At 37.9% G+C, this 15,338-nt stretch overlaps 1 protein-coding gene across 1 annotated transcript in view; it reads right to left on the bottom strand.

The window, feature by feature from the left end:
• The window catches only part of kifap3a (kinesin-associated protein 3a), a 28,128-nt gene extending 13,167 nt beyond the window's left edge, over positions 1 to 14,961 (bottom strand). Inside the window, exons 1-11 of the mRNA XM_073853225.1 lie at positions 14,806 to 14,961; positions 14,137 to 14,268; positions 13,899 to 14,044; positions 13,761 to 13,819; positions 13,521 to 13,662; positions 9,989 to 10,088; positions 9,498 to 9,622; positions 9,218 to 9,316; positions 7,857 to 8,035; positions 6,514 to 6,676; positions 1,402 to 1,502 (exon numbers count right to left, since the gene is read on the bottom strand). Coding sequence (XP_073709326.1) covers positions 1,402 to 1,502; positions 6,514 to 6,676; positions 7,857 to 8,035; positions 9,218 to 9,316; positions 9,498 to 9,622; positions 9,989 to 10,088; positions 13,521 to 13,662; positions 13,761 to 13,819; positions 13,899 to 14,044; positions 14,137 to 14,268; positions 14,806 to 14,837 — 1,278 coding nt within the window. The 5' untranslated portion in view covers positions 14,838 to 14,961. The remainder of the gene's footprint in view (positions 1 to 1,401; positions 1,503 to 6,513; positions 6,677 to 7,856; positions 8,036 to 9,217; positions 9,317 to 9,497; positions 9,623 to 9,988; positions 10,089 to 13,520; positions 13,663 to 13,760; positions 13,820 to 13,898; positions 14,045 to 14,136; positions 14,269 to 14,805) is intronic.
• Positions 14,962 to 15,338: the final 377 nt, after the last annotated feature.

The following is a 15,338-nucleotide window of genomic DNA, read 5'->3' on the forward strand; positions in this document are numbered from 1 at the left end:
GAACTTTAATCAAACCCGCCTTTGTCCCATGAAAAAGCCGACAGACCTGAAACATTTTTTCCAAACTCCCGCACCCAATTTGTAAGTTTCCCAGACGTCCAGGGGTTCCTGATTTTCTCAAGCGAATCCTAACTTTAGACACGAACCTTACATGTCACTCTGCATTAGCTTGGCTAGCGTCACCACACCCCGAGCGGAACAGAGGACCGGACTCTGCTACCTGAGGGGACGGTAGGGGTCCAGGAAGGGAGCGTTGGGGGGGAAGGGGACTGGGCAGAGGTCCAGAGCTGGGCTGGAGTGGTCAAGGGTTGTCAACATCGCCCCCTGACGTTAACGATAAGCAGGAGGCCCGGAGAGAGAGTGTAAGGAGGCAGCGGTGAGTATGCAAAGCATACAGTCCCATACTGAGTATCACATAGCAGCCGCCCTGCAGCCTAAATCACTGTGGCTAGACTTACTGGCACCTGCCCTGCTTTCGCATGCAACATCCAGTCGCCCCACCAAAACCTTGGTAACCCCCAGCCTGCAATCACCATGTTTTCATCTCTCTAGTCACCCAATTTGTTCATGAAGGGCCTTGCTATTTTCTTTATTCTTACACTTTAAAGGGATAGTTCACCCAAAAAATGAAAATTCTGTCATTAATTACTCACCCTCATGTCTTTACAAACCCGTAAGACCTTTGTTCATCTTTGGAAAACAAATTAAGATATTTGTGATGAAATCAGAGAGCTTTCTAACCCTGCATAGACAACAACGCTACTGCCACAATCAAGACCCAGAAAGGTAGTAAGGACATTGTTAAAATAGTCCATGTGACATCAGTATTTCAACCTTAATTTTATGAAGCTACAAGAACCCTTTTGACACAGAGAAGATCAAAGAATGACACAGAAGAGAAGAAATTGTTGAATCAAGTTGTTATTTTTGTTTTCTTTGCGCACAAAAAGTATTCTTGTAGTTTCTTAAAATTAAAGTTGAACCGCTGATGTCACATGACTACTTTAATGATGTCCTTTCTACCTTTCTGGGCCTTGAACTTGTCTGTTGCATTGCTGTCTACTCAGGGTCAGAAAGCTCTCGGATTTCACCAAAAATATCTTAATTTGTCTTCTGAAGATGAACAAAGGTCTTACGGGTTTGAAAGAACTTGATGCAAAGTATCGTGACGCAACAAGACAGTAAACTAATGCCATTCTTACGTACTGCATTTGCTTGCGCTACTTCCGAAAACATTAGAAATGAATTGAATTTGATGCATCAAACGTAGACAGCTTAAAGCTATTGCGGTTTGCCGCAATGGGACAACGGTCGCGCCTGGTGTAGACATGGTGTGAAAGTGTATATAGAGCTCTCCTGTCCCCTGCTATAAGATTATGCTAATGCAGGCTGACCTCTCACCTGTGGAATGCAATCCGTGTAGGCAAACATGGACTTGAAACGGTCGTCCATACTGATGTGGTACAGAATGCACATGGCGATCTGTCTCTGCGCTTCGTCTCCTGAAACACAAACACATACAAGCCATGAATAGACAGACACACACTCTGCATATTCAAGGTATCCTGAACTACACCTTTTTCTTTAGTAGAAACACACAGCCGAATAAACAGGAGCATTCGATTCTGATTCGAGTCACGAGTGTCCCAGTATTTAGTGGATCAAGGCCCTTTGCTAGTGCCAGAATTTCAGTTTAGGATTCATGTCATAGGAAACTAGGGAGTGGAATGAGACACACAGTACTGTGGACCTACAGTACCAGTCAAAAGTTTGTGAGCAGGAAGATTTTTAATGTTTTTTAAAGAATTCTCTTCTGCTCACCAAGCATGCATTTACTTGATTCAAAATACGGCAAAAGCAGCAATATTTTTAAATATTTTTGTCATTTAAAAAAATTGCTTTCTATTTAAAAATATTTTAAAATGTAATTCATTTCTGTGATCAAAGATAAAATTTCATAATGACTCCAGTGTTACATAATCCTTCAGAAATCATTCTAATATGCTGATTTGCTGTTCAGGAAACATTTATTATTATTATTATTATTATTATTATTATTATTATTATCATCAATATTTAAAACAGTTAAGGAACATTTTTTCAGGAATCTTTGATTATTTTTGGGTGGGGGAGGATTATACATTTAATACTTTTATTTAGCAAGGATGCTTTAATTTGACCAAAAGTGATGATAAAGACATTTATAATGGTACAAAAGATTTTAATTTCAGAAAAATACTGTTCTTCTGAACGTTCTATTAATCAAAGAAGCCTGAAAAAATCTACTTTTTTCACCACTGATAATAATAAATGTTTCTAGAGCATCAAATCAGCATATTAGAATGATTTCTGAAGGATCATGTGACACTACAGACTGGAGTATTGAAGTAATGCCTTCACAGGAATGAATTACATATTGAAGTTTATTAAAAACAGAAAACAGTTATTTCTAAATTGTAACTTTTAAACAGTAGCCTTAAAATAGTGAAAGCAAATCTGCAAGAATTACTTTGTTAATCTCTGGATTTTTTTCAAGATCTGGTATTTATTTCAGGCCTGAGTAATTCTGACCCTGAGAAAGCAGTTTCCCTTCACAAAGCAGAGCGAAACCTGGGCCTGGTAAGAACCTGAGCCTCCAACTTAATCAGACAGACAGACCCAGACCCCGAGAGAGGGAAGAGGGGGCGGGGACGGGTCGGAGCCGGCCATGGACCCTTTAGGCAAGGTTATCTCAGCCTATTGGAGCCAGATGTGCTCCCAGAGACCCCTGAAAAGAGAAGGGCTTCTCCATTTAATTGGGGAAAAAAAGGAGGAAGCATATATTTTACTGCCATTAATAACTTCAAGCCAAGCTGCTCTGCAGCGCTAGCACCAAGATTGGCCCACACATGTGCTTCTCATTAGTCCAAGACACACACAAGCGTACAAACGAGCTCTAGCGCACACTCAGAGGTCAAGCGCAAACACACACACGCACAATCCGAGTTAACGCCTCAGCCTGCCGCGTCGGGAGAGGAAAACGGGGGATCCTTTATGAGGATGGAGGAGAAGGGCCTGTAAAAATGTTCAAAACAGCCCCGGAGCCTGGGAGAAAAAAGCCCATTAAAAATTCATTATCCTGTTCAGGGTGCGTTTAGTGGGGAGAGCAGGAGAGCTAAACTTCAATTACACCCCAGCAAGATTTAAACCACCCAACCGCCATAAAAGCCACAGCAGCCAGGCCTTCAGGCGACCACTACAACCCTAAACGCCCATGTCCTTCAGAGTTGATCAAGACATTGAGTAAACACTAATGGTAAACCAAAGGAAGGGGTCAAGATGATCAGCTAGCCATTCAATATTGATTACTCTATTAGTGAGGCTGACTTGTTTATCTAGACTTCTATAAATGTGACCCTGGACCACAAAACCAGGGGTATATATGTAGCAATAGCCAAAAATACATTGTATGGAACAAAATTTTCGATTTTTCTTTTATGCCAAAAATCATTAAGATCACGTTCCATGAAGATATTTTGTAAATTTCCTACCGTGATATTTAAACTTAATTTGTGATTAGTAATATGCATTGCTAAGAACTTCATTTGGACAACTTTAAAGATTTTTTTGTACTCTCAGATTCCAGATTTTCAGATAGTTGTATATCAGCCAAATATTGTACTATCCTAACAAACCATACATCAATGGAAAGCTTTCATATAAGTATAAACCCTAATTTCACTATATTTTTAGTAGTTTTGTAGCAGTATTTTACTTTCCCTGCCAACATTGTTATATTTTTCATATTAGCAATAATTTTTCTCTATTTTCTAAACAAGATACATTTACTTCATATTAATATTTCTTGTTCTAAGAATAAGCTTACTTAATTTTTGTACATATTTTAGAAAATAAGACTTAATATCTAATTTCGTTTTAAGAATGTAGACAAACATAATATGTAAGAAAACCATTTTCTGCAGTGTGAAGTGAGAGGGGGTTGTCGATCAGTGGGTTCTGAGATAATTCATCAAGGAGGTTTGAGAGGATACGAAGCTTCCACTTTCATCTTATCAGCAAGGTCATGACCCTTAAAGGGTCTTCTGGCAGAAGAACAGATATTAGCTTCATTCGGTTCACTCTGAAGATTCTTGAGGCATCTGCAAAACTCTGACAGCACTGGACGTCACATTCTTACAAAGCAGATAAAAGCAGAGGTTACACACACCTTCTTCAAAAAATACTTACAAAAACATCACATCATCCACACTAGTGCAAAGGACCATTAGCTGTTGGCAGCCGGTCCAAAGTGTTCATAAAGAATGAGTAGTTGTATGTGTCTGACGGAGAGAGAAAAATCTCCATAAGCCGCTAAATGTGGACTTCCCTCTTGCTGGAAGAACAACATTTACTTTAGAGCCGAAGCTGTTTTTTTAACAAATATATTACATTAATTGCACGGGACACATGACACCCCCCTGAGGCCTTGTAAAAAACACATTGTTGGTGCCAAAGCCAACCACGCCTGTATATGTAGTCCATGCACCAATCGTGTGTTTCGTTTCATCTCGGGAAGTGGTCTTTGAAAGACAGGACAGAGCCAGATTGTAACTGCTTTACGAGGTTGAGAAACGCTTGCATTCTCAAACACAACAACATTCTCAAACGACTGGTAGATTTAGCAAGACTTATGCTGTTGTAACATGGCAAGTCTGACAATAACTAACAATAAAGACAATAACCTGAAATCATAAACATGAGATAAAATAGGATCAATGAAGTATGTTTCAAACCAGCTTGCAAAATTTTGAACATTTCCCTATTTCTTCCCTTCATGTGCTGTCCTCTCTATACTAAGAGTATACATAAAAATAATAATAATAATAATAATAATAATACAGTTTTATAAATAAAAGAAATTAGATACAGATATAGCTTTAAATAAAAAGCACCAACATTATATTTTGATCTCTACTAATATACATAAAATAAAAATAATAAAATCAAAAATATTTAAATAAAATTAATAAATAAATAATTAAAATAAATAAAAATATAGCTGCAAGTAGCAATAAAGCGGTTCAAGTGCTTTAAGGCATTTAAGCAAAAAAAGGGAAATTGAAAAAGACATTGATTAGCAAGCCTGTAACCACCTAAATCAATAACTGAAAAAAATTAAAATTAGCAAATACAGGTAATTTGCCATAGAAATGTTTTTTTAACGTTTAATGGTGCGTTCACACCGGACGCGAATGAAGCGGCAAGCACGAGTGATTTAAATGTTAAGTCAATGCAAAGACGCGAATAGCCATCCTGCGGCGCGAAACGTGCGAATGATGGTGCGTTCACACCAGACGCGAATGGCGCGTTAAGCGAGAGTGATTTACATGTTAAGTCAATGCAAAGATGCGATAGACCTTCCTGCGGCGCTATTCGCGCAAATGAGGTGGCGCAAATGGCGCGAATTGAGCGTTTCGGTGTTTGACGCGCGCCAGTTGAAAAATTTTAACTTTGGCGAAAATTCGCGACGCGTTAACCAATCAGGAGCTTGCTCTAGTAGTGACGGAGGCAGAAATCCGAAACAACAATGGAGGACAAAATCACCGTTGCTGTCTGTGGTTACTCGGAGCTGTACGATACATCTTTGGACTTTTACAGAAGCAGGAATAAAAAGGATCTTGCTTGGAAGAAAGTGAGTGAAGAGGTCGGACAATCTGGTAAGTTTTAAAAAACGCTCTTTACTCAATTTGACCTACATATATATACATATTGAGACTACAAGCAAGCTAAAGCTAGCAAATTGAGCTCATTCACCTATTTTACAACTGCTTTCCCGCTGACGAGTGGCAGACACCCCTCCCATGACGCGATTTCGCGTCTGTTGTGAAGTAAACGTCACGCGCGAATGACACGAATTTCACGCGCGAATGAAGCGAGTAAACTTGTTCAAGCATCCAACTACGCGCGAATAACGCGATTTATTCGCGTAAGTCGCGTCCGGTGTGAACGCACCATAAGACTGTTCTAGCACCAGCTGTGGTCCAATCTCCTTAAAACTTTGCACGTTTTAAGTTCACGTGAAAGTTCAATTTTTTTTTTTTGATAATTATTGATATTTACTCTCCAGACAATCTTTCTGCACTGGTTTGGTTTCAATCAGGTGAAAAACCTAGGACTAGTTCACAAAAATAGTAAAAAATAAATAAAAAAAAAATAAATATGAGCCAAGTATTCCAATGACATAAGACACTTGAGCCTGCGACTGTTATGAGTTATGAGCGATTTCAAACTTTTGTTCACTGTAGCGTCCACCATCAGGACAACTGGGGTGAGGCTTGTTCACATTGTAGATGGTGTGAGTACTACCATGCCTCCAAGTTTCAAGTCTCTATGACTTACGGTTTTGTTTGCACAATGAGTTTTACATGGAGATCACTGAATCATGACCATTCTAACAATTACAATAGGGTTTCAGTTCTAATGAAATTAAACAAAACCATGGAAATCAGTCCAAAACACCTGCAGGAATCTTACCTAGCAGTGTGGTGAGTTTGGGTAGAAGGTCTGCCTGCACCATCTTGCTGCGGAGGCCGGTGTCAAACGAGAGATTAAGGAGAAGGCGAAGAGTGACGTTCAGGAGATCTTCGTGTTCACAGGGCACCAGCTTGGCCAGCTTCTCTACTGTATCTATTTCAGCCTATCAAAGAGCGAGAGTAGATTGTGATGAAGTGATGCAAGAGACTGGTGTAAGGTCAGTCAGTTAGTTCTCTTAGTCATGTGCCTGTGGCTCTGCTTGTTAACACATCTGCCTGTTCCAGCTGTGGTCAAACACAGCCACAGACAGAGAGCCCAGCAGAAACATGATCCCCATTAAAGCCACTGTTCACAGCCTGGAACCAGTTTTCAAATCAAGCCTTCAATGTTAATAACTCCCTACATCTACAACCTGACAACGTGACAGAACCGTCATCTCCACAGGATAGAAAGTGTTAAATTAATCATATGAGTGTATGTATGTGTTATTTTTGCATAGCATTTGTCAAAGTCGTAACAATCTTTACTCGGCTGCCTTGATAAATGTGTTTAATTTAGAAGATCAGAAATTAGCTGATTAATGAATCCAAATAAATGGTTGCTGAGATAACCTTGGTTCTAGGGTTAAGTGTGTGATTGGTTGCAGGTGGAGGAAGTGTGGGATAAGTGGTTGACTAAACAGTACAGCTAAACTGTCTTGAAGTAATACAGAACATCACATAAGTAACAAGTTATGAGAACAGGTGTGGCTGATTTAGAAAGGAGAGAGTTATAATAAGAAAGTAACAACTGGGGTGGTGTAGCCTTGTGGGGTTTGAACCTGCAACCTTTCAGGTTGCAGTCTTTAAGCACAGCATTTAAACACCCCATGAAATCAAAATGGAAGTTGTGGGGCTATTAGTGCATGTCCGTAAGATTTGAGGGCATCTTTATTTTAATGTACTCCTAAAATTTAAAGGGATTACATTATTTACTCACCCTCAACCTGTAAGACCTTCTTTCATCTTTGGAACACAAATTAAGATATTTTTGATGAAATCCGAGAAAAAGCATTCTCGTAGCTTCATAAAATTACAGTTGAACCACTGATGTCACATGGACTATTTTAACAATGTCTTTACTACGTTTCTGTGCCTTGACCGTGGTAGGACCCTTGCTGTCTATGGAGAGTCAGAAAGATCTCAGATTTCACCAAAAATATCTTAATTTGTGTTCCGAAGATGAAGTTCTTACAAATTTGGAACGACATGAGGGTGAGTAATAATTTATAGAATTTTAATTTTGGGGTGAATTATCCCTTTAACAGAATAAATATAGATAAATAAATAAAGAGTATTCCTTACCATGTCATTCTTATTTTCTAAGAAGATACTGAGTTTCTTGAGGAAGGACACCACCAGCACCAGTAGCTCTTCACTATCTCTGTCCAGCGTTTTCACCAGAAGGTGGACGATGTTCTTGTTCCTCATTTTCAGCTCTGTGCGAGTGTCCTCAGACAGATTCAGCAGCAGGTACAGAGCAACTGATGAAATAGGCAACAAACAGCAAAGTTATCAATACATTTTTAAATCTATATCCGGAGTCTGGAGTCAAACACGACAGTGAAATTATTATTTTTTTTTTACAATAATACAAAAGATTTCTAGGCTTTTTTCAAATAATGTTTCTTGATCAATGACTGATCAAATCATGGTTTTCACAAAAATAATGTTACTTGAGCACCAAGTCAGCATATTAGAAGGACATCGTGACACTAAAGACTGGAGTAATGGCTGCTGAAAATTCAGCTTTGCCATCCCAAGAATTAATTACATTTGAAAACTTTTTAAAATAGAAAACAGTCGTTTTAAATTTGTAATAATATTTCCACAATATTACAGTTTTTCCTGCATTTTTAATAAAATAAATGCATACTTAGTGAGCATAAAAGACTTCTTTCCAAAACATTTTTTAAAAATCTTACCAACCCCAAACTTTTAAATGGCAGTATGTATGTAAATAATCTTTTCTAGTGCACTTTTCATATTTTAATGTCCGATTTAATTTGCGATTGTTTGTTTGAAATAGCAGTGCACTTTCTGCACCAACATAATTGAAAATAATGATTATTATTGACCACTGCCCTTGTCTTCCATTAGTAAGAAAATGTGACCCAGAACCACAAAACCAGTCATCATAAGGGTACTTTTTTTTTTTATTGAGATTTGTACATCATCTAAAAGCTGAATAAATAAGCTTTCCATTGATGTATGATTTCTTAGGATAGGACAATATTTAAAAATGTAGAATCTGAAGGTGCAAAAAAAATGAAATATTATAAAATATAGAAATATTATAAATATAGAAAAATCAACTTTAATCGCAAATTACTAATCAAATATTAAGTTTTGATATATTAACAGTACGAAATTTACAAAATATCTTCATGGAACATGATCTTTACTTAATATCCTAATGATTTTTGGCATTAAAAAAATCTATAATTTTGACCCATAAAATGTATTTTGTGGTCCAGAGTCACAGACAACTGATTTTTAATACTGTACAGATCAGTGCATATTTACAAAAAAAATTGGCCACAACAGTCATTTTGGAAGCTTATATTTGGTGTCAGTATCAGCCAAAATTTCCATCAGAGCCTGTCTAGTCAAAACATCTTCAAGCTGTAAAATGAGACATTTTTTGTGGGTGTGTGGGTTTCTACCTCTTAAAAGCTGTTCCTGTTTGGTCAGCAATCCATGGTACTTCTTCAGGGCTTTTTCGTATTCCTTCTTCAGGTTCTGATTGTCCGGGTCATCGTCCCGTTCAAAAAGTCAAGGACCTTGTTTATTAAACCCTTGTGTTCAGAGTAGTAATTAAAGGGCAACATTTTAATTAAAACACAACACCCATGCCCCCTGACCCTTGGCATGACTTTACCTTTAGCCTTTCTCTGACATCCTGTCACCCTTTCACCTACGACCCCTGCTACATTGAAAGGATATCAGCCATCTTTTTCTTCAGCAGTTCGTCCTGCCATAGGTCATAGCGCTTCAGCTCATGCTCAATTATGCTCATGCACAGCGCGCCGATCTTGTAGTGCGTGATCAAGCCGTGAAACTGGGAGAAACTGAAGATAAAAAACGTGTTTGCCTAAGCTTCATCATGCCAAAATAAAGCCTCAACCCATGTCAAACACGCTCGCTCACCGACAGCATGATGAATGCTAACCAAACCGTCGCAGACTTCAGTAGAATAACATCAGAAGGGCAGAGATTCAAGAATGATTCTAGTTTTCACATTTACCTACAGCCTCGCTTTTCATATGAGTCCTGACAGCAGCTGATGTGTCGTATTATGATAGGAGTATTAAGTGTAATGATTCTCATGTAAGAAAATATATTCTCGCCATTGTTGTGTCTCAGCTTGGCGCACAACACCCATCATACTGAAGAGTGAGTTTTGGCTAGAGCGTGCAGATGTGTAGCCCGTTTACCTGGAGAAGCAGAAGAAGACGTAGATGATGGTGGTTGCCAAATCGACACTTTGCTTCCAGTCTTCCCTCAGGACCCGGGCCAGCGCGCCCAGAGCAGTCTCTGTGGGAGAGCAGACAAAACACTAAATGCTTTCATTGCTCATGAAAAGAACTCACGTTATGAATACAAAGTGGCAATGGTTTGAAATATGTGGCTGCTTGTGAATATGGAGAATATGTTATGATATGGGCTAATGGGAAAAGAAAGAACACACTTGCAAAGGAGAAAATGAGTTGTGGGTAAAAATCAAATTACACTATATAACACTACGGTAGATGCTAAAGGGCAAGCAGTTGGAGGAAAGTGGAAAACAGACTGTAGTACTACAAATATGGAGAGAGTTACAAAGACCAAAGCGGTCAAAGAGATAGGACACATGAGAGAAAGCGGAAATGGAAGAGACTTCTTTTTTTTAATGTATGAACCACTGTACTCTGTTTTACTAATGTTTGCTATGAGTGGCATTAAGTTTAGTGAAAATCAAAAAAATATATATATTTACGGTTGAAGTCAAAAGTTTAAACACACCTTGCAGAATCTGCAAAATATTAATTATTTTACCAAAATAAGACGGATGTTATTTTTTATTTAGTACTGACCTGAATAAGATATTTCACATAAAAGATGTTAACACGAGAGAAAATAATAGTTGAATTCATAAAAATTACCCTGTGCAAAAGTTTACATACACTTGATTCTTAATACTGTGTTGAATGATGATAGTTGTTTAGTGATAGTTGTTCATGAGTCCCTTGTTTGTCCTGAACAGTTAAACTGCTTGCTGTTCTTCAGAAAAATCCTTCAGGTCACACAAATTCTTTGGTTTTTCAGCATTTTTGTAGCCTGGGTGTCCCCATGCTGCCTTCCGCGCAGTGCGATTTTATTCACGCTGGAAGGTAGCATGGAAACCATGGACCAAATTTACACCTCAGATAGGGAACCAATCACAGAACGGGGAGGGAGCAGCAAGACGATGACGCCTTATGTGCGTCGCGACTCACCGAAGCAGTTTGTTTATAACTATGGATCCAGCATGGCAGCAAGTTATCATTCGATGCAGCCGTTCACATGTCGCGCCTAAAACGCGTGGAAAACGCTAGGCGCGTCGCTTTCTCCTTTCCAAACCGCTCTGCAACCGCGTCGCTTCCATTATGCGCACGCATACCGCGCGTCTACATTTGAAATAACGAACTTTAGCGTGCAAAAGACGCGACATGTGAACGGCCCCTTTGATAGTGTTCTAAGTAGTTTAGAACGCAAGTTTATTTTGAAAAAAGAGCAACTTTTGGCGTTAAACCATCGCTTTGTATACGTCATCCGGTATGATTGAAACGATTGGCTATGAGCTACGCACAGGCGCATTTGATAGACATTCGTAGCGCCCAATAAACGGCTCTGGGCATTCGTAAACCACGCCTCAAATACGAGAAAATGAACATGTGGTTCCCAGACCACGAATCATGACGAAGTCATAACGTGGTCTGGCGTTAGCCAGGCTAGCATTTTTGTGTATTTGTTCCCTTTCCAACGACTGTATGATTTTGAGATCCATCTTTTCACACAACTGAGGACAACTGAGGGACTGTAATATGCAACTATTACAGAAGGTTCTTTATGATGCTTTAGAATGAAAAAACAATAAAGAAACATTAAGAGCCAGGGTGCAAAAACTTTTTGAATTTGAAGATTTAAATTATTTTGTCTTCTGGAAAACATGTAAGTAGCTTCTGTAGCTTCCGAAGGGCAGTATTAAAGGGAAAAAAATATTTAGGCAAAATAAGAAAAAAATTATTAACTGTAATAACTGTTTTTTATTTTAACATATTTTAAAGTGTAATTTATTTCTGTGATAGCAAAACTGAATTTCCAACAGCCATTACTAGTCTTCTGTGTCATCAATTTTTGTGGTAACTTTTGAGAGTTTGATGAACAGAAAATTCAAAAGAACAGAGCTTAATTGAAAAAGCATTTTTTTGTAACAATGTAAAAATTGTTACTGCCACTTTTGATACATTTAATTCATCCTTCCTGGATAAAATTATTAATAATTTTTTTTTATGTAATTTTACTTAATAGTTTTGAACAGTAGTGTATAAAGTCTTTCTGCGAATACGACGAGCCCTTTTTCATAAGGGTAAGGAGAGAAACATTGGGATTTAAAGCTAATTTTCTTAAGAAGGGATGAATGAGGTACGTAAAATAATAGAATGAGAATGTCTATGAGAATCATATTTTCCTAAATATGGCATCCAACAAAAGTGGCTGATATTTCACCCAAAAATGAATCTGTCATTGTTTACTCACCATCAGTTTGTTCCAAACATGTATGACTTTCCTCGTTTCACACCCAAAAGAAGATATTTTACAAAATATCAGGGTCCAAGATTGGAGTCCACTGACCTTCATTGCAGGGACAAAGTTTTTTTTTTTCAAAATACCTTCTTTTATGTTTAACAGAAGAAAGTAAGTCATACAGATTTGGAACAACATGAGGGTGTGTAATTGACGACAGAATTTTCATTTTAGGATGAACTATCCTTTTAATGATACAGTCATACCATCATAACCAGAGCTAGTTTTGTTATATAGTACAGTGGTGGCCAAAACTATTAGAACGCCAGTATTTTCACCAGCTAAAAAATGGTTTTAAATCAGTTATTTCTATCTTTTGCTGTAGTGTGTGAGTAAAAAGTATCACTTTTTCCAAACATTCATTTTGCCATTAATTGTAACAACCCAGTGAGATTTTTGTTTGCACAAGGAGTCTGACAACAGCCAGTGCTCCAAACAGAGATCTGATCTCATCATCATCATCCAGTCTGTCTGGAATGACATGAGGAAACAGAACAAACTGAGACAGATTAAAACCAGAAGAGTTGAGGCAATGTCTCCAAGATGCGTCAAGAGACCTACCTACAAAGCTATCTGAAAAACTATGCGCAAGTGCACCTTAGGCAAAGGATAGTCACACCAAATGTTAATTTAACTAAGCTAATTATATAATAGAAGTTAAATGATAAAGAAAAGTTATTTCTGACTTATTTTTACAGCATCCTCATTTTACAGCATTTTTACACAAGTGCCTACAACTTTTAACAGTATTGTAGCTTTGCAGGTAGGTCGCTTGACGCATCTCTTGACGTTGCCACAGTTCTTCTGATTTTAATCTGTCTCAGTTTGTTCTGTTTTTTTCATTCCAGATGGACTGGGTGATGATGATCAAATCTCTGTGTGGAGCACTGGCTGTTGTGCAAACAAAAAGCTCACTGGATTATTACAATAAATGGCAAAATTAATGTTTAGACATGTAAACTGATATTTCCGACTGACACACTACAGCAAAAGATAAAAATAACTGACTTAAAACCATTTTTACCTAGTAAATATACTATTGTTTTTGGCCACCACTGTATGTAAATGTGTTTGAACACTAAAAGTAAGGCTTTATGTGGAATGACTAATTTTAGTCATGAGCTCCAGTGTGTGACACACCGTTTTGCAGCAACTCCTCAAGGTTGTCAGGATTACGAGCCAAATGGAGGATGAGTGTAGCTCCTCTGATCTTCTCAGGGATGTCCTCATACAGGAGCTCAACATAGTCATCTATGCTATTAATGTTGGCTTCCTCATCAAGCTGCAAGACACAAGATAAGGCATTGCCAAAAGTGTTTTTATTCATTTAGCTTGAGAACTCAATGAAAAACCATCACATATGATATGCAAAAACTATACCTCCATGCCTTCAAAAGGAGTCAGGTCTCTTGGCTTAATCTGTTTCTTCTCTTTCTTTTCTGAGTATACAAAACATAAACAATTAGTAAAGCACTGAAGCATTATTTTTAATATTTTACCCCATTCTTCTCAGCTTACCAGCAGATTTCTTGCGGTTCTGCAGGTAGAACAATAACTGTTCCACCTCAGGAAGTCTGGAAGGGGAAATGAGTCTACACTCCTCCACTACCTTCCGTGCTAAAGACGCAATATCCGTGTTGGAATTCAGGCTTTTCAGACGGATTCTGCAATTGGAGGAACATTTTAGCTGTAAAAACCTACCACACAATAAACACAATCAGTTTGCCTACTATTCCATATATCTGAATGATCTTACATCTTCTGGCACTCCTTGCGCTCTCCTAGCATTGGGTCTCCCATCTCCCCCAGGATCATAGCTTCCACTTCATATTGGACAACAAGGGCTTTTTCTGTGGGATGGACATCTAAACTGCCACCCTTATATTTTCTGAAAACAAAACATTACAGATTATAATTAGCGTATGTATTTTTGCTACTTTGAGTTACCTATGGAAGATGTTTGATGCATAAAGCTTTTCATAACAATAAAACGAAGTGGCACTTTATTGGTAAAACAATCCGTTGTTGTTGTTTTCTCACGCATGTACCACTATAATACAATGTTATATACTGAAGTAACATAAAATATCACTGCAAATTAATAATATAAACATTCAGTACACATAGCATACGTACAAATATATTTGTATTTACTTATGAACGGTATTTAATGTGATTATGTGTCGGTGGTGATGAAGATGATGACATTGATTCCACATACATAAATATGAACTGAAGCCACCATTTAAAAGAAAAGCCGGAATATTTTGATATACAGCAAAAAAAAACAAAAAAAACAACAACATTATGCTACATCTTAGAAAGCAACATTTACAGACATATATTGTGTTTTTATGCAGTGCTAAGCTCAAGCTCTCTCACTACAGCTAATGACAGAGCTCGCTCGCATTACACAAACGCTCACCGTTTTAAATATCTGGCGTCGTCCGCTTGCATTGTTGCTCATAAATTAAAGCAAATAAACCTGTGCGTTTGATTTCTGTCAGATGTTTTGACGTTTGTCTAAAGTCTGGACTGCTTCATCGTTTCTGTTCTGACAGGATGCTGATGTTTGTGTTGCTATGGGTGTGTACTGAAATTTCGTGAAAGAACGAAGAAGCAGAAATAAGCGGAAGAACTTCTAGCGCCATCTGTACATGTGGAGGTATGTATTGCTCACTTGAAATACGTGCTGATTTGTATTTTGATAAATGGTGAGATTGTTTTTCTTCAATGCATTTTATAGTGCACGCAAACAAAGTTTGAGAAATCTCGATAAATGTATTAGTTCAAGGCTCACAGTTTGAATTATCTTACCATTTACAGTTGGAATTTAAGTAGTTATTGGTTAGCCTCTAAACCGGATTCGTTTGTACAGAACTATTGCTGGCAGAATAATAAGGCTGTAAGAATACAGAATACTTTTTAACCACAAACCCATTATGCAATTGTTGGACT

The sequence above is a fragment of the Garra rufa genome, chromosome 13, assembly GCF_049309525.1.
Source record: "Garra rufa chromosome 13, GarRuf1.0, whole genome shotgun sequence".
NCBI classification, from domain to species: Eukaryota; Metazoa; Chordata; class Actinopteri; order Cypriniformes; family Cyprinidae; genus Garra; species Garra rufa.